This window comes from Belonocnema kinseyi, chromosome 2 (genome assembly GCF_010883055.1).
Source record: "Belonocnema kinseyi isolate 2016_QV_RU_SX_M_011 chromosome 2, B_treatae_v1, whole genome shotgun sequence".
Lineage (NCBI taxonomy): Eukaryota > Metazoa > Arthropoda > Insecta > Hymenoptera > Cynipidae > Belonocnema > Belonocnema kinseyi.
The window spans coordinates 53,099,428-53,119,574 of NC_046658.1; the positions used below are offsets into that span (position 1 = coordinate 53,099,428).

The following is a 20,147-nucleotide window of genomic DNA, read 5'->3' on the forward strand; positions in this document are numbered from 1 at the left end:
ATTTATTACAAAACTTAAATCTAACGTTGTTAAATATTGTCAATTTGAGAATATTCAATCATCAAAATTTAAATTTCAAATTATTCCTTTTATAATCATTTTCAGTTTTGGTTTTCAGCTATACATTATTTTACTATAAATGTTTGCATTTTATATTTTATTGTGATTTGATACTATACCATTATTTTTCAAAGGTTTCAATTTAAATTATTAATTTTTCAACAATTTAAATTTAAAGCCAAATAATTTTCAATACAATGATTTACAATTATACAATTTTTAATGGCACGAGAATTCTGGATCAATCTGGAAAATCTCTATCCCTTCCACACACTACTCCTTTCCCCTACCGAGCTGTCACGTCTACCCCGAAAGGGAAATGGCTTAATAGTGTAATAATAATAGTGCTTTTAATTAAAAATTGCTTAATTTAAAAAGTTTGTAATTTAAAATTGTAATTTCATTTTTAAGGTTTTAAAAGTCTTTAATCTTTAAAATGATTAAAATTTTTTATTTCTTTGTCTTATTCTTAAAACCTAAATTTACCATAATTAAACATTTTCAACTTAATTTTTTAAATATTCGTTTAATTTTTTTGTTTTTAATCTGAACCGATTTTATAACCTATAAGCCTTTATAAAAGGTTCACCACAGTAAATGATCCAACAGCGCATACTAATAAAAAAATAATTTTGCTCCTTTCACTAATATAAAATCAACCTTTTTATTTTTAACGCGTATCTGATTTTATATTTTTCATGTATAATGCTATTAGCACATTTTTTTATTGTAGCACCACTTTCGTCTGGTAAAAATTACACAGGCCAACATTTGCTGTCGAAAAGTGGAGAGTCATTTCCGCAGTAATTTTTTACATAGAATCCGAATCCAGCATCAGAATTGGCCCATGAGGTCAGGATTTTAAGATATGTGAGGTTATGTGCCCAAAAAATGGCGCTTTGGCTACTTTTGAGATTATGCATAGAAGACACCAAATTTTTGGGGATTTTTTTGTAGTTGTATCATATAGTACTACTCTTTCTCTTTAATTTGAGAGTCGCAGAGTTCATTTACCATTTTTCTTAACCAAGTTATGCCAATTTGAAATTACGAGATATGTCCCATTATGCCTTGAGCATTTTCTTTAAATACTTTGAGGCAGACATTTTCTACTGGGTATTTTCTCTTGAAAATTTGTACTTGGAGGTGTTCGGGGTTGTTGATATCCCAAAAAATTTTGTGTCTTCTGTACATAACCTCAAAAGTAGCCAAAAACGCCATTTTTGGGTACATAACCTCAAATATCTTAAGATCCTGATTTGATGTGCCAATTCTGACCCCGGATTCGGATTCTACGTCAAAAATTACTTCGTAAATGATCCACCACATTTCAACAACAAAACCACGTTGGCCTTAAAGTATATAAAGAAAATGCCCAAGGCATAATGCGACATATCTCGTAATTTCAAATTGGCGTAACTTGGTAAAGAAAAATATGTAATTGAACTCTGCACTCTCAAATTAAAGAGAGAGAGTAGTATTATATTATACAACTAAAGAAAAAATCCCGAAAAATTTGGTGTCTTCCATACATAACCTCAAATGTAGCTAAGAAGCCATTTTTTGGGTACATAACCTCAAATATCTTAAAATCCTGATGTGATGGGCCCATTCTGATGCCGGATTCGGATTCTACGTAAAAAATTACTTCGGAAATGAACATTCACTTTCCAACAACTGACATGATCCCACGATTTGCAGGCCTGTGTTATCTATTGAAGTTTCATTTACTTTATTTTGTAATATACACTGTTTAAAATTGATATTCTTCCAAAAAGTGAATAACTGTTTTTAAATGATTCCCGCCTTACGAAAGTCCTGCTAACACGTGCCAAATTCGAAGTACCCGATTGGAAACAATTGGAAATGCAAAATGCTTAATCGTTTTCAATCGTTTCGACATAATTAAGAAACACGATTCGGAAATATTGAGATATTAGTTCTATCGTTTCTTATTGATCTCAATTGATTATTTCAAGGAGGGAGACTAACCAAAGGGTTAAAAGTTTTTTTTCATTTTTCCAGTTAATTAAGATTGTCTACTGTAAATAATTATTTACTGGCGGGTGGTTTCCCCTATTGATATTTCATCAAATTTTAGCTACGCAGAAACTATTCAAGACCTTGTTAAAGAAAAATTTAGTTTAAGATATCATTTATAGTGTTCAAGTTTTGAATGCTGCATCGCATCTCTATTATGTTTTTTCCCTATTCTATAGACAAGGTGCCAAAATTTTGGCAATCCTCACAAAAAAATGCTTAGGGGTACAATTAAACTTTTATATTGGTCTGTTCTTAAGAAATCATACATTTTATGACTGCTACCGCCTCTTATATTTTTCTTATTGGACACAAAAATGAGAATTTTCTCCTTTAGATACAATTTTCATAGATAAGATGTTTTTTCTGAAATGAATACCTATATTTGAACAAAAAAATAAAAAAGTACGATACCTTAATTTTTAACTAAAACTGAGACTCTCAACCTCTAAAACTTTTTTTACAAATCCACAAAAAAATAGGAGATTATTTTTTTACCCAGAGAAACAAGCTGTCGAGAAACGGCTGTTGAAAAGTAAAAACTAGTTTTTTTTAACCATCCTAATGTATATTTACCGATAAGTGCACAAGATTTCGAATCCGTAAGGATCGTTGTCAACTAAAATGTATGTGGGAAGTCTCTCAATTTCTGATAGTCGGTGAACCAAGATTCTAGTTGCAATATCCGGTTCTCCTTTTCCGGTTATCAAAATACAATTTAGATATTCCGGGCACATCTCACGTTCGCCTAATAACTTCTGAAATATCGTATCCTTCTCGACAACTAGTACAAATTTTGCTGAAGTTCTAATTGAAGATAACTCGAACATTTCTTGGGGAATTAAATCACCACGCGTTTTTAAGTAAGTAATTGATTTCTCATTGAAATTTAGAGTCAGATCACCTGCTACCAATCCCTTTGATGTTGCTACGAATCCTGGAAAATTGGAAAACAACTTTTTATTGATTATATTTCGCCGGTACTTAGGAGAACGAACCCGTAAATTATATCACTGTGAAAAAAAAATGAAATAAACTCATTTCTATAAAATGCGATGAACAAACATATATCTCAGTAAACACTGTAAGAAAATACATATTGGTAAATGCTATGAAAAAACACGTCTTGTATAAATACTGTGAAAAAAAACCGCATCATTGAATGGCCGTAATAAAAAACATATTTTTAGTAAACACAATTATTACAATAGTAAACAGTGAATAAAATAATTTACATATTAATTATTTGACTGAACCAAAGTTCATAAATGTTGTAAAGTTCATAAATATTGTTAAGCAAAACTCAAAAAGTTAAAACATTCATAAGATAAATATTTTTGGTATAATTTATAATATTTATGATTGTTTAAATGTATAAAAAAGTTTAGAAAATTGCAGTGAATTTTCATTATTTCCGCCCAGCCTATCGGGCCCACCGCTATCCGTCCAGTACTTTTCTCCTCTTTCCTATCATGAACTATGTTTTATATGAATATCTATAGAACCACGCGCTCTATATCATACATGTATAAACGACACTTAAACCCAGGCAATAAGAAGCTGGCATTCATTTTACGTTGATAAACTTTGATAAATGATTAAATTAATTACTTGTTTCATTTTAATAATTTAAATTTAGAAGAGTTTGGATAATTTGAATTCTTAGTTAAATATTTAATATTAAAATTTAAAAAATCTGCAGGAAATATTTATATTGAGAATTGGGCTCAATTTTGTTACCAATATGCTAACTTTATTTCATATTTATCACTATTTAAAGGTTTTGAAGTTCCATACAACATTTGTTAAATACCTTTTACGTCAATTTTTGAGTGTAAATTATATCGAAATGACTTTAAAATAGCAAGTAACCAAAAAAAAGTATCTTTCCGAGTATAAATCTGGCAATCGATATTAAATGACATTTTATGTTTTTAAACCAGTGAAAGTCTTTTACAAAATTTTAAATCACTTAATATTCAGACATTTGTTATTGTGAATTTTTAAATTGTTCATGTTTTAATATTAGGAAATACAATCCAGGGAGGCGAACACGCACTTTGCGCGCGGGCACTTACAGCTGACTTACTAATAAACTTTTACGTTGCAACATTTTTACGGTAATACAAATATTTAGGGAAACTTACCAAGGTCCCATCTCGTGCAACCTATTAACTTTTCAGCACTATTAACTGCATTATTTACTTTTTTCATTGTTAAATTAGGAATTAATTCAGGTTGAAGATCGTAGTAAAAAGATCGGATATTGGTTTTGTTGTTTTCCGAAGATGTTAGTAGCATCTCATGTGTTTTTTGCATAACTGTAAGTACCAATGAAAAGCTGCTTCTGCAATTTTTACGTCCCAAATTCATCGACGTCTGACTATCTTTTTTGCTATCTACGCTGTCATTTAATACTTCTGCAGAGTCTTGAGACAAATTCCAGAAACTTTCTGAATCAACTGTCAAAGATGGAAAATTTCCTGACGCTACTTGCCGCATTAAATTCAAAACTATATCTTCCACCTGTACGGCTCTGCAAAGAAAGAATTTTTAACAATATATTATTATGAAATATCAATTCTTTTCAAAGATCTGTTATTTAGTTTTACAGGATGTGTATAATAACCAAGAAGCAGGGAAAATTGGGAAACGGTCAGAAACTAAAATAAGACCGGGAAAACCGGAAATTAAACAGGAATGCAAATTTAAGCTGAGAAACACATTTCTTCCGCACAAACTAAAAAGATACATAAGTGACAATACCGATTAGGGTTACTCTCTTACATTTGGCAATGAAAAAGTCGATCTAAGCGGCAATGTGACTTATGTATCTTTTTATTTTGTACGGCAGATTTAAAGTTTTGGAAAATGTGATTTTTATTGCTAATCGTAGTAACAAGAAAATTTAATTTGAATGTTTTTTACTGTTCTTAAAAAGTTATAGTCCGTACCGATACCGGTAATGATTATTATATATTTTTAAAAGTTTTTTAAGAAACTGTAAAGTTTTGAAATGACTAAAAAGAATTTCTAAGATTTCTGAGAAAATAAATTTTATTTAACGGAAAATTGATTTATTTGGTTAAGAATTCGTCTTTCTGATGAAAAGAAATAATGCTCTTGTGGTAAAAAAATGATTTTTTAAATTCATATTTTCTGATTAAAAATTCAAGTTATTGGTTGAAAATTCAACTTTCTTTATTCGTATTTTTGAACGACTTCTACTCTTTTTTAACAAAAATAAACATATATTTTGATTGCAATATCAAATATTACATTTTTTGTTGAAAATTCATGTTTTTTGGTTAAAAAATAAACTAGTTGGTTAAAAGTTAAAGTACTTAATTCAAAATTCATTTATTTAGTTGAAAATTAATCTAGTTGGTTAAAAATTGAACCATTTGGTTTAAAATTAACTTTCTTTTGGTTGACTATTCAAGTGTTCTGATTACAAAATTTAATTATTTTGTAAAAAAAATTCGTTTATTTTGGTAAAAGTTTCATCTGGAAGCATATGGAAGCATGACCTCAACAATTTCGATCAGATTCAAAAATGTTGAAAGATAATAAAAAATGGCTATTCAATCGGATTCAGCTCATTTACAAAATCTAAATCCGTATTAGCAGATTAAAATGATTTAGATTGAGTTATTGAGCTCCGATTCAAACGCGTCATTTCAATTTAGAAGAAAGTATCAATTTCAAATTATCCAACTTTGTACATCTTGAATTTTAATGTATTAATTGTAAGAAGCGTTTTTGATCAAAAATGGTTTAATTTGTAATATCAAGAGTTTTAACCAGTTCAAGTTTATATTTGGTTGTTGCCACATGTACCGACTTTTTAGTACAATTAACCGGATTTTGTCAGTACGAAATGGGGCTATTAGTACCGAAATTTCGGTACGAATAGTCCGATTTTCTTCGGTACGTGTAGATACTCCCTTCAAAATCTTTTAAATTAAAATTTGTCAACTACTAAAGCGTTGAGTTTCAAATCGTACAATTTGGAATTAAAAATTGTTTAATTTTTTCAAAATATTTGATACGAAAAGTTGTCAATTTATATTATTTATTTTTAATTTTTCAAATCTGAATCAAGATTCTATAAAAGCTTAAAGAAGTAAATAAATCAAATATTCAATTCGACATGCAATTAACTTAAATTAATTTAAAATTACTCAAAATTATTCAATTCTTAGTGAAAATTCAATAAAACCCTTTTGATTGAAAATTCCAAATTGCTAAGTGCTTCACCTAAAATTATTTATTCTAGGGCTTACACTAGAAATTCAAGAATATTAAAATATTTATACATACTTCTATCAGTTTAAATTTTTTGATTTTCAAAGATATTCTGTGACTCTTCCATTGACCAATTCATTTTCTAGCTGTTACTGAACAGCCCAATTTTATTTAACATTTTGCAATAATCCTCACAATTTAATTTATTCGTAGAACTGAGTAATATAAATCTCTGATATAACCCTACATTTTTCAACTGGAGTTCACCATCTGTATTCACACTCCGGAACTATTTCACTTCCTGCAAAGTGCATTGGAAATTAAAATCGATATTCGACAATAAAAAAAGTTGAAAAGGGTTAATATTATTAGAAGTGTTAAATCGTCATTTTTTTAATTTAATAAAAAATGATTTTAAAATTAAAAGTTGATACCAATGTAGTAGAACGTAAGAGTTCAAAAACTGATTAATAGATGGCGGAACTGTTGCCTATTTTCGTGGAGTGAATTTACGTTACCGACAAAAACGACGGGTTACAAATTGTCTACTTCCATACATGCTTGTACTACTCAAAATGTTCTAAATGATATTTGTCTTCTGTTTAATTATTTGTTTCTTGTTATCACACTTAATTGTCTTTTAATCTTCTTACTTTGTATATAATTTTACAAAATTCTATTTTATACATTTAAATTGTTATAGTAACGATGTATGAAATTAACTCCTGATACCTGATATTTTTTGCTGAATCAAAAGTGATTGATTCATTTTCACTTTGTTAGTAACTTCAAAAGAATATTTAACAGCCTAACAAATTATAATGCCAATTTCAAATTTCATTTCTACATGCGAAGTGCATTCACTGTCGGTACCAGTAAAAAGCATATTTCTAGCAAGGTAGCGGCTGACCGCGCGTATTCATGGAATTCGTGGAATTAATGGAATTCAAGGCATTCATGGAGTTCAAGGAATTAATGCAATTCAAGCAATTCATGAAATTTAAGAAATTCGTTGAATTTAAGGAACTCTCGGAATTCATGAAATCCATGGAATTTGCGGAATTCATGGAATAGGTGGAATTCATGGAATTCACGGAATTAATAGAATCCACGGAATTTCAGGAATTCATAGAATTAAAATTGTTCTAACTTTTCTTCAACGTCTCTTGGGGAGCGGAAAGACACGCCTGTGACTGTTCACACAAATAATGTTTGTTAAACCCCTACCCCTTTCCAAAGTCTCGTGGGGGGAGGCACCGTTGTGACTTTACAGAAGTAATTTTGGTCTAACCCCTATTCCTTTCCAATGTTCTGTGGGGGCTGAAAGGCACCTCTGTGACTTTACAGAAATAATTTTGGTCCAATCACTTACCCCTTTCCAACATCGTGCGGTCAAACGGGAAGGCAGCTTTGTGACTGGTCACAAAAGTAAAATTTTCCAAAGACTTTTAATCTGGGAAACAAACTAGCAAATAGCAAATATTGAGAATCAAACAGTAGCTTGAAACACATTTGAAAAAAGTTCATTGTTTAATATCTTCTTCCCGCAGTCTAGGCTATATCCTTAAAATAAACGTGATAAATTCATTTTTTTTGAATGAATTAAACGTCGTTTTAGTATTTTCAGGACTCGATGAATATAATTACTGACGCTTGGTTTACGAAAAACTTCTAGGCTATTATAGTCTTGTTTTGAAAGTGCAACTTTTAAAATAAATATTAACATTCGTGTATTTTGTACTGAAGATCTAAAGTGTTTAATATTCTATGAGAATTGCATAAACCCAAGCTAATAGATTCAATATTTTGGTAATATTTTATAACCATTAGATGGCTTCCTCTATAAAATACTATTTGAACTTTTCTTCTACAAGCCGTCCATATATTACGTTACGTTTTAGGGGGGGGGGGGGTGTATAGCGCAGGCTAGTTATATATTGAAGAATTATTGAGAAATCATCGTGAATGGATTTATCATTTTTTGTTCGCTTACTCCTCAATTATAACAAAGATACAATTAAATAAGTTTATCCTTCAATTGTAAAATCATAAAATCTCTCTGAAATATTGTGTAGTGTAAGAAGAATCTAAAAGAATGTTAAAAATTTCTTAATATTTTCACCTGTGCATTTAAACAATTCCCCTTGGGCACTTAGGTCCCACTTTAGTCGAACTGAACCGTTTCCCATAAACCACATCGACAAAGGAGATTGTCAAAAGTGGCAACTTGGTGAAGGGTCGTGAAAATTTGAGGTCTGAAATTTGTACTTTCGAGAACCAGTTCATCGGTCTGTGCTCGAGTTCTTGGGCCATAAAACGACTTACGACGTCTTTTCGCCAGGTGCCATAGTACAAAAAGTCACCACTATGATTGTGTATCCTATACCTATTTCCTATTACCTATACACCCATAAGGGTCTTTAGAAGATTCCACAACGACATAGCTATTATGTGCTGGGATAAGCGTTTTGCGCGACAACGTCCTGTAACAAACTTGCACTGTGTGTACGAATCGCGGATGCATTTACGACCATAAACGAAGAATAGAAGTACGACGTTAATGATCGTCCTCTAGAACCATCGTTTTATTACGGGACTTTTTATTTGCATTATGACTAAGATATACGATATATCCGCCAGCTAGTCTGAATGATGAGAAAGTGGTACGATTTTGATTGATAGATCGATTTGCATATAAAATTTAAAAATGCAAAGCATATCCGTTTTTAATTGTTATCTGACAAAGCTAAATTTTATACAAACGATTCACGCATCTTTTATAAAAGATGCACTCAGGTAACAAAACATTTATGGAATTAGGGTCAGGCAAGTATCAATATTCGTGCACGGAGAAAAGTTAATGTTTAGCCCGAAGATCCAAATGTTTCAGGTTAACATATTTAATGGTTAACTATAGGCTAGCCATCCAGATTTCAAAGGTTAGATTCTGTGGATATTAAAGATATGCAATGTAGAGCGGCCGGAAAGAGGTCTCGCGTGTTTCCTGTACGAGTTTAACATTTTGGATGTTTCAGTTTATCATAAAAATATATATTAGCCTAGTATCTCAAAAAGATAATGGATGTAACGTGGTAATATCTGTATGTTTGGCAGTGATGTGATGCAATTTTTGTTTCAAAATACTTTTCAGAAGAGTAATTATGAAAGAAAAACAATTTAGCGGAAATAGACAGAAAAGTCGTTGACAGATCCACTTGCAGTGTTGACGTGCAGTGTTTTGGTGGAAATAGTAATGTGTTTTTGGATATTGCTGTCTCCGAAGGGTTAATTCGAGTGAGCAATCCAGTATTTAGACCAATTATTCAAAAGAAAGCTCTCCTTTTAAACGAGATGCTCAGCTGTCAGCGAACGTTCGAAGTACGTATGCAGGTAAAACATTTATTTTAACTTGTAACAACAAACTTTCTTCATAATTTTATTAAGTATTTAGTTCATGCTTGTCTCCGTATCAGAAAAACAATTTTCAAAATCTATTTCACCACACATTAAACTCCACCGGAAACGGACGCACCCCTGACAGTTTACGTTCGTCGTTGAACTAACCGTACAGAAATTCGCCCATTTTTCCGTATTTGAAGTTGGGTTCTGATGGGGCCCCTATCTGATTATCTAGTCTCGAAAAAACTGTTTCGAGTCCCTATCAGTATACCTAGTCTAAAAAAAACAGATGGGCAGAAATAATGTTTGTATGAGTATTTAAACTCGTTCTTCTCAAAAACTTAATTTAGGGCACTAATGAATATTTTCTTCGGGACCAGACAGATATTTTTCAGTTAAAGTCATAGATTTTACGTCAAGTACAGCTGGCCAGTGGTTTACCAGTACTGCTCACCAGTTCAAATAAGCGTCAGGTCGCCCAGTAATGGCTAACGGGTGGTTCCAGGATTGGCGCAGTACTATGCCGAAAGTTTGAATAAACAAATTTTAAATACGTTTAAAAATATAGTTTGTGTGTTCTAAAATGTATAAAAACTTTAATAACAACTGTCGCGAAAAGAATTTTTTTTAAATTTTAAAACCAAAAATTCCAAGTTCCATCTTTATGAAAAATGGTAAATGTTCATAAAAAATTACATTTCATGTCTATCTTAAACGTTGTAAAATGGTCTAAAACACCTAAAAACCAAATCTTACACGAAAGTTTAAATAATGTTGTTATTATATTATTATATATTTTTTGTCATTGTAAAAAGTTATAAAATAGTCTAAAATAGGAAAAAACGAAATATTAGACGAAGAAAAATTTCAATCGATTAAATTAATGTATTTAAAAATACTTTTATTGTTATTCCTGTGAACGGTTTATTATATTTTACATTTACATAATGTCTTATAACAATAAATATTTAATCAGATAAACAGAGTTTAAAATTTGATGTTTTAACTTTTTTAAGCTGCAGGTTATGAGGATAGCTTTTTCATCGAATTTCAAATCGTAGGTTTAGCGCAATAGTTAAGACTGCCGACTGCTAGGCGATACATTTAGTTACAGATGTACTTGTTTCATATCGTAACAGTATAGCAGTAGTGGGTGTTAAAATTAACCAAAATGTTTGAATGAAATTTCAATTTTTAAAATTATAAATGATATACGGATGATATACAGTCATCTGATGATGAGCGGATAAAACTACTGGCTGCCAGTAGCGTGGCAGTACCCTGTAGGAGACCCGCAAGGGCCGTTCTCTTTAATTGGGATGTAGGTGGGCCGACACCACAAGAAACCTACTAGAAAATCTAGTAGAGCCCTCATTGTCTCAGAGTTACATTCTATCAGAGATGAGGTGTTCTATATTGAGCTCCGGCTAGTTTCCCCCGCTATAACCCGACACGAGATCGGGAAACTAGTCAGAGCCCCACTAGAGCTTTTTCGAAATTTCTGCACGGTTATGTCCGTTTCCGTTATGTTGGGTCAGGTCCATGGTCAGTCCCAAAACTGCGACTATCTCCGAGTTTGACTGTAGTTTCATGTATTCCACTGCAATCAGCCCCCCCCCCCTTTCCCGCCGGAATATTTATTCTTCTATGACCTTGATTGGTCGAATCTTGAGCTTTATCTGACCCAACAATATTGTATTATAGACCAAAGATAAAAACCTTTCCAAACCAAGGAAATTAATGAAAGACTGAAACTAAAAAGACTGACATAATGAAAACGACTTTTTGATGTTCACAAAAATGGCCAAATAATGCATTTATTTATGAAATTTTCTTAAATAAATCATACAATTTATCAACTAATTATGAATGTTCTTGAAATTATCATTTAGTTCCCAATTAAAAGGACTGGCAAAATAAACGAATTTCTTGTTGACAAATAGCCAAATAACGTATTTGCATATACATTTTTTTCAATTAAATATTACAATTCTTTATGAATGTTGATGAAATTATAATTTAGTTCTCCATTATAAGGAGTAACATTTAAAAAACGACTTCTTCATGTTAACAAATGGCCAAATAATACATTTGTTTATCAAATTTTGTTAATGAATCATACAATTGATTAACTAATTATGAATTTTGATGAAGTCATCATTTAGTTCCCAATGAAAAGGACTGGCATTGAAAAAAACTCATGTTATCATAAACAAATGCTCGAATAATGCATTTGTTTATTAAATTTATTTTAAAAATCATAAATTTTTCAACTACTTATACATGTCGCTGAAATTATCATGAATTTTCCAATTCTGAGAAATGATATTGAAAAAATGAATTTTTTTGTACTTATGCATGTAAAAACCCTTGCCTGGGCACCGTTCACAGAAATCTAAAATGGACGATTCCGCAACGTACGTGAAGCCAATGCATTTTAATTCGTAGTCATATTAAGACTGTTAGTAAAAGTGGTGTGCTAAATTTTTGCGTAACCATTTTGCTGCCCCATGTTGGGGACTCCCGTACAGAAATTGTCCAACTAATTCCCGAGTTCCGATCTGGGCCCGATCAGATTTTCCACATGTGGCTACAAGGGGGCAGATGGTGTGTTTCGCGTCAGAAGCACGTCAGGTCGGGTTAGGCTAGACAAGATTATGTCAAGTTTTCTGTTATCGTCGTGCTATTGTTTTTCTTTCATCGAACTTAAAATGCCAAAAGCAAAAAGTAGATTGCGAGTTCGGAGTCATAGAGTTGTTGGTAAGACTTCTTATATCCGCAGTGACGGCAAAGGTAAGCTTTAATTCGCTAGAATCCACATGGCAATTCGTTTTTAGCTTCTGAAGATTTTTAGCAATGTATTTGAGAAAGTGTCGGCATTTTGAGTGCATTTACTATTTATGTAAATAAAAAAGTGTTTTCCAGCTTTTTAGAGTTTTATATTTTGTTAATGATATTGTGAAAATAGAGATTTCCTTATACCAAATGTATGCATTTCCGGATTAGTAACATTATAGATTACATGCTTTTTATATTTTCTTGAACATAACCTCACTTTTTAAATCTCACTCCATCTACCCCATGTGCATTAGTCAAACAAAAATCATTCAAAAAGAATATAAGGAAGATTAAAAAATATTTATAATTAAAATTCATGTGTGTGTGGGTGTGTGTGTGTGTGTCACAGTTCTAAATTTGAACATTGTTTGTCAAAGGATGATAGTTTTCTGCGAAATGCAAACTCTTGTCGATACATTCAAGTAATACAAATAGATCATGAAATGTACGATATTGAAAATGAGATATAATGTAAAATGATATATAATATAAAATATTGAACAATTGAAGTTTTGTAAGATACAAAGTTGAAAAAGTATTGATATAAAAACTTTTGAAATTTTACTAATTATAGAAAAAAAACTAAAGGGGCCATATCTGGGCCAGATAAGGTCCCCATTTTGGATGCCCAGATCTGGGCCCTGTCGGGTAGGGCGCTTCATTTACGGTCTGGCGCTAGACAAATTATCCTATCTGGCCCACATTTTTCCCGATCGGGGCCGGACCAGCGCCTCGCCAAAATTTCTGCACGGATTTTGCTCATCGCTTTCGAGTATGACGCGGAATCGACCATTTCCGGTGTCTGTAAATGAAATAGCTATTTCGGATACAATTGAGCAAAAGAGGTGATTGACGAGGAGTGTTTAAATTGTAGCATGAGTCAGAGGTTAGAAAACGTAAACGAGTGCGAAGAGCTGGAGTAAAATGCTGCAATTTTTCATTGTATTATGATAAAGCATCTTTAACTATTTTAACTCTATGCCTTGAAGGTTATTGTACTAATTTTTTATTAATCAGAAGCATCGGAGACTTCAAATAGAAAAAAAATTACCATTTTCTTCGTTTATTTATAAAAAAAATCTTTTAAACATAATCAAAAATCTAGCTCGACATAGCTCTGAAAAATTTTATAAGTTTTTTTTGAATGTTTCAAGTCCCAAATGGTGAAGATTTGTCCCTTTTACATTATTTTGAACCAAACAAGTCAGATTTCTCCGACCGTACGACTCCACGCCGCCCGCGGCTCTAGTATTGTTCAGCAGGGAGTAAAACGTTATAACTGCTACTGTCACATACTTTACTTTGATTAAAAAGAAAACTGTCTAGACTAATTTTGCTTCGCTAACTTACACTCTCCAGAATCATTATACTGTATAACTTTTTTTACGATGTTCATATTGTTTAAGTAAGAGATAATAATATCATGGCCGCCATACCCCAATAGTTTGGGAACGCTGGCCGAAATGCAACAACACAAATTGATTAATTAAATATCAAATAATAACATAGCTGAAAAAGCGTTTTTTAGTAATTTATAGAGCATTTAATTCAAAGGGCAGCACCATATGCCAGTCTCGCCAAAAAAATAGAAGATTCTAAATATTCATACGAGAAAAAAATCAGATAACCAAACTTTGTGAGTATCTAGAAACCACCGAAGGAAAACAAATTCTGTAAATTTAGAAGACATTCATTTATGGAAAATACAATTTTATTCACATGATCATAAAACTTTGACAGTCACATCTCTTTTTACGATTTGTCATATTACCAGGATGAAACAAATTCAAAATTCCATACATTGAGAAAAAAAAATAGTTAAAAACTTGATTTTTGAAATTCAGGCCAAGGCTCAGCTCAAACATTTTTATATAATATGATTTCGCCAGATTCTAAAACTAGTTTTAGTTGGTTTGAAATCAATTGATTTCTAATGAAATTATTACATTTTGTAGTCTATTTTTTACGATTTGTAACATGTGCACGCACCTGCAACCAAAATTAATCGATCGATTTCCGTGAAATTTTACATAAAAAAAGTAGATAAGGTTTACATAAAACAATTTTTCAGGAGAAAGTAAGCCATAAACATATCACAGATTTCGGTTTGGATTTACATACAAACTTCACCATTTTGAAAATATGCAGACGCGAACCTATTAACGACTAAATTATACTGATATTGTACCAAATTTCTAGCGAAAATGATTGAAAAGTAAGCTTCTTTGTAAATTTAGGGGATATTAATTGAAATTTTGATAAACGAATATAAAAAAAACTTTTAACCAAAAATAGACTGCAGGCTAAAATGTTATTATATTGTTAATAAAACCTTTATAATTGCATCTTATTTTACGATTTCTGACACTACTAAGTAATGAGATTAGGAAAAAATTGCATCCTATAAAATCAGGAAAAGAAGAAACGTGAATTTTGAAATATACAGATCAAGATGAAGCTTCTATTCATTGATTTTAAAGTATTTTGATCTTCAGATGTCATCGTATCGCAAAAATATTTTCAATTAGTTTCCTGCATTTGTTTTTGATTGTTGACACAATATTGGTGATGAAAAAAACAAAGTTGCTAGGTACACCGAAAATATTTAGTCTACGCTCACCGAATTTCGGTGAACCCAGCTGCCATTTCCAGTTCCCCTTGGGTTCACCAAAAATATTGTTTTTATTTGTCTATAAGTTGCAACATTTTCTTGTTATTTGAATGAACAACATCGGAATTCTAGATTAATCTAAAAATATATACCCCCCTTCCTCGCCTTAAAATCCCCTTTAACACTTTTCTCGTACGAAATGCACGGAAGAATCGAGTGAGTCATGCTTACCCCGAAATGAATGGCTTAATGATCTAATAATTATTTTTATTATTTTTTATATTATTATTATTTTATTTAATTTTATTATTACCTTATTATATTAGTATTATATTTCATAAGATAATAATATTATAAATACATGGACATGTTCATTCAATATGGCACTGTTTGAAAAAAGACTTTCAATTTAAAAATCATACAATTTAAAATAGGCAAGTTTTCCAGTATCACCGAACCTTCATAAGAATTTGGATTTTAGTATTCCTTCTTTTCAGGTATTCCAGGGGATCATTAGAAGTATCGAAAGATCAAAGACAATTTTGAAAAAAGGTGAAAAGAGAAGCTTCTCAAAGATTTTAAATATTATTAATAAAAGTATCATTTTGTAATTATTTCGTATTATACTTACCCGTATCGACAATATTAAAGATTCATTAAAACATATTGGAATTTTTTTTTAAATCTTTAATCAGTCCAAAGTAGGTCGTCACTTCATTTGTATGAAGTATATATGGTATATAGGCCCAAAAGTTGATTGACTACTTTCGTTAAATAAGAAGCTAAAATTTCGAAACTGTAGAGAAGGTCAGCCTCACGCTAAAATTGAAATACACTGAAATATAAAAACTTAAAAAATAATTTCTTACAATAAAGATCGATTCAACTTTTTAATCGCCATTTTGACTGTTTAGAATGCCACGCATGTTTTCTAATTCCAGTTAATGTTTAAAGCTTTTAAATTCAAAAATAAATAAACAGACAGTTACAAAAATACATCCAAAGAAATACACGTAAAACTAATTGAGAAGTTGATGTTGCATGTGAATTTTTAAACGAGAGGAAAGTGTGAATTGAGAAGGAGGCAAGATTCTGGATTCACTTTTCAACTTCTTGTCGTTTCGAATGTTTCGATACGCGAAGGCAAGGCAGATAAAAATCTACCATCTAACCGAGCGCAACATTCTCACAGCAATAAACATATTAAATTCTTTGGGGCCGAAATCTATTGGCCAAAAAGATATTGCGGCAAAGGACGATCGAGGGACATTATTTTCACGACCATGCCTAACATTCATATCGAGTAGCGAATCTCGAGAGTCGACACCCCGCTGTGCATTTGTGAGCTCTTCTATTGAATGGGGCTACTGTGTACTAAAGACACTTCAGAGCCTTTGTAAAACTCATGGGGCTAGCAAAACGGCGATTGTAACGAAATTTTCTAAGATCTCCACGAGTCGGTGGTATTTTTTTTTACTTTGCAGGCGAACTTTGTCAACGGCACACTAACTGGGCCGACAAAGAGAAATGAAAACGATCTGATCTTCACTATTCAAGTGGAAGTAATTTTTATTACAACAATTTGTCCCATAGACAAAAACGTAGTCTGATGCTTTCGTATTATATATTTTCAGGGCTGTGATGGGCCAATGTATTTTAAAAAGAGTGGAAAAAGTGACTAAATTAAGCTAAAAGTCGACTACAAGCGACATTTACCCACACAAAAATTTCGATTCCATTACAGATTTAATGTTTCAGCTTGCATATATGATTAGATCAAATATTCAAGGGTGAATACCAAGGTGACTATTGCTAGAATAAAATGTGTAATTAATGTTGAGACAAACTTTACATAATTCATTGTATTATAAGCTAAATAAACCTTTGACGCTCAATGGCGGTATTTATATTTATATGATTTAAAATAAGAACAAGAAAACTTAAAAAATATTAACTAAAATGATTTAAATTTTAATATTGCATAATTCACAGCCCAAAATGCTCTCAAAAAATGGTAAAGAGGATGATTTTCACAAAAATAGGAGAATAATAGGTGATAAAAGGGAAATAAATTCGTTTAAATAAAAATAATGTGGGTACTATATTGAATAAAATAAGAAACGCTTTAAATTCCTAACAAATCAAGTAAAATATATCAGAGTTTTCAACAAATAGGTTGAATTTTCAACCATAAATATTAATTATCATATAAAATTATGAAACCTCAACCAAAAAATTAGTTTTTAACAGAGTAGTACAATGCTCAATTAAGTAGTTTAATTTTGAAACAAAAAAGACAAATTCGTGACAAAAAATAGTTACATTTTTAACAAAAAATATGACATATCTACTAAAAGAGAATTTTTTTAAAAGAAAATAGGTGAACATTTACGACAAGATACGAATTTTCAACAAAAGACATGAACTTTTAACCAAATAGTTCAACATTTAATGAAAGAAAAGTATAATTTATCAACGAAGAAGAACAGAATATATAAATTTCCAACAAAACAATAAAAATTTCCACTAGAAAAAGATACATTTTCCATAAAAATGGAATAGCTAAATTTTCAGTTAAGAAACTTATTCTGAGAGATGATCTTTCTAACAAAAATGATGATTTTTAAGTGAAGAAAATTAATTGTTTACAAACTCGTTGTATCCTCAACCAAAACAGAATATTAATTACCAATCTAAGAGCTTAATTTCTAACCAAAAAGATCGAAATTTGACCAGAAAATATATGGATTATCAGCAAAAGAGTAAATTTTCGACCAATAATGGTAGATTTTTGACACAAAATTTGAATTTTTAACCCAGGAAGATAAATTTTCAAGAAAAAGGTTTCTTTTCAACCAAATGAGATGAATGATTAACTCAAAAGCTCAATTTTAAACGAAAAAAATGCTTGCCAACCAAACAGTATAATTCAGAACCAAATAGTTGCAATTCAAGCTAAAGAGATGAATTGAATTTTCAACACAAAAGTTGAATTTTAACCAGATATGAACTTGCAACTAAAATAATTATGATTCTTGAAACAAAACAAAATTAATTTGGAACAAAAAATTTGAATAATCAACAAAACCGAATCATTGGTCGTTAACCAAAAAGTTGCATTTTTAACAAGCTATGATAACATTTTTACTAAGAGGTAGATTCTCATCAAAAGACAAAGTGTTGAGACTTCAAGCTAAAGAAGTTGCACAAATTTCACTTTTAATCTCAAAAAGATAAATTTGCAACAGAAAACTTAATTTTTAACCAATAAAGAAGAATCATCAACAGAACTAGCTGATTTTTCAAACAAAAACAGTAATTTTGGAACATGCAACTAAATTGTTAACTAACTTGTTACATTTTCAACCAAAAAAAGGTGAATTTCTACAAGAAGAGATGAATTTTTAACGGAAAAGTTATATTATAAATGTAAAAAGTAGAATTTTTCAGAAAAAATGTAACTTTTCATCCCAAAAAAGAAAAATTTTCAACAAAAAAGTTTAATTTTCAACCAAAAATATGAAATATTAAACAAATATTTGCATAATTAAACTGCAATCAAAAGCAGGTGCATTTTCAAGACAAAAATACGAGTTTGTAGAAAATAAGTTGAATTGTCATCAAAAAAGTTAATTTTCAACCAAGAAAGATTACTTTTCTATCCAAGAAGAAGAATGATCAACGAAATAGTTGAATGTTTGACAAAAAACATTATTTTTTTACCAAGCATTTGAATTTTAAATAAAATAATTAAATTTTCAATCAAATAATAAATTTTTAAACCAAAAAATATTAATTCTGAGCCAAGATTATAATAGTAGACTTTTGACCCAAAAAAAAATAACTTTATATCAAAAACATTTAGATTTTTTATCGGGTTATAGTATTCAGTTCATATTTAAGCGAAAAAAAACAATAAATGAATCACCCTCGCATTAATTTTGTCTATAGAAATGCACGCTGATCGAAACACGACATTTGCATCTGCGGATATATAAATTTCCGTTTTTCGGGCACTCTGAAAGTATGAATCTTCTTCACAATGACCACTAACGAACCTTGAGGGTGTTGGCTCGTGCCAAAGTATATTCAGGAAACGATTATGTCTCATTTTTTTAGTGAAGAGGTATAATAACCAGCTAATGTACTTGTGGAGAAGTTGAATTATTTCGTGTATAATGCAAATTTACTAAATAGGAAGAAATAGATCGCCCGAGGGTGAAATATATTTAATTTATATACCTACCCACTATAATATAAATTACTTTTATTCAGAGAATAATCGCCAATCAGGAAAATAGATCATTTATCTGGTACAAAGAGATTCAATATACCCGTATTAAAAATATTAATATTGCCCTCTAAATCTGAATCCGTCAAAAGTGATTAACGGATGAAACCAATCATTTTTAATGATCCAATCTGAGAAATTTTAAGCAAAAGAAATGAAATTTCAAATGAAATTATTAATATTAAACAAACAAACCCAAAACAATAATTTTCAACCAAAACATTATTTTTCATTCTAGAAGAATAATTTTCTAGAAAATAAAAGCAATCTGAATTAAAAAAGTTTAATTTTTAACCGAAGAAGACCAATCTTCATTAAAATGTACGAATTTTTAACCAAATATAACTATATAATAAAACTTCAAACGAAGATTTAATAAATTAAATTTGTAATAAAAAAGATAAATTATTAATAAGAAATGTAATAGTTGATATTTTGACCTGAAAATATTTGAATTTTAAATACAAAAAACAATTGATATTTCAAGCAAAAAGATTAATTTTGAATCAAAAAGATTTTTTTCAACCAATAACGGCCAATTGATCTAATCTGTAGCATGCACTGACCGGATCACTCTCTTTAAATGATGTAATTATCTTCAATTAACTAACTTTTACTAATGAAATGAGTTATTTTTAATACTATAACCAGTTACTTTTA

General features: G+C 30.5%; 1 protein-coding gene across 1 annotated transcript in view; it reads right to left on the reverse strand.

Moving 5' to 3' along the window:
* The window catches only part of LOC117168163 (meiotic recombination protein W68), a 9,971-nt gene extending 3,224 nt beyond the window's left edge, over positions 1-6,747 (reverse strand). Inside the window, exons 1-3 of the mRNA XM_033353593.1 lie at positions 6,424-6,747; positions 4,248-4,636; positions 2,677-3,037 (exon numbers count right to left, since the gene is read on the reverse strand). Of these exons, the coding sequence (XP_033209484.1) occupies positions 2,677-3,037; positions 4,248-4,602 (716 nt within the window). The 5' untranslated portion in view covers positions 4,603-4,636; positions 6,424-6,747. The remainder of the gene's footprint in view (positions 1-2,676; positions 3,038-4,247; positions 4,637-6,423) is intronic.
* Between the last annotated feature and the right edge of the window lie 13,400 nt (positions 6,748-20,147).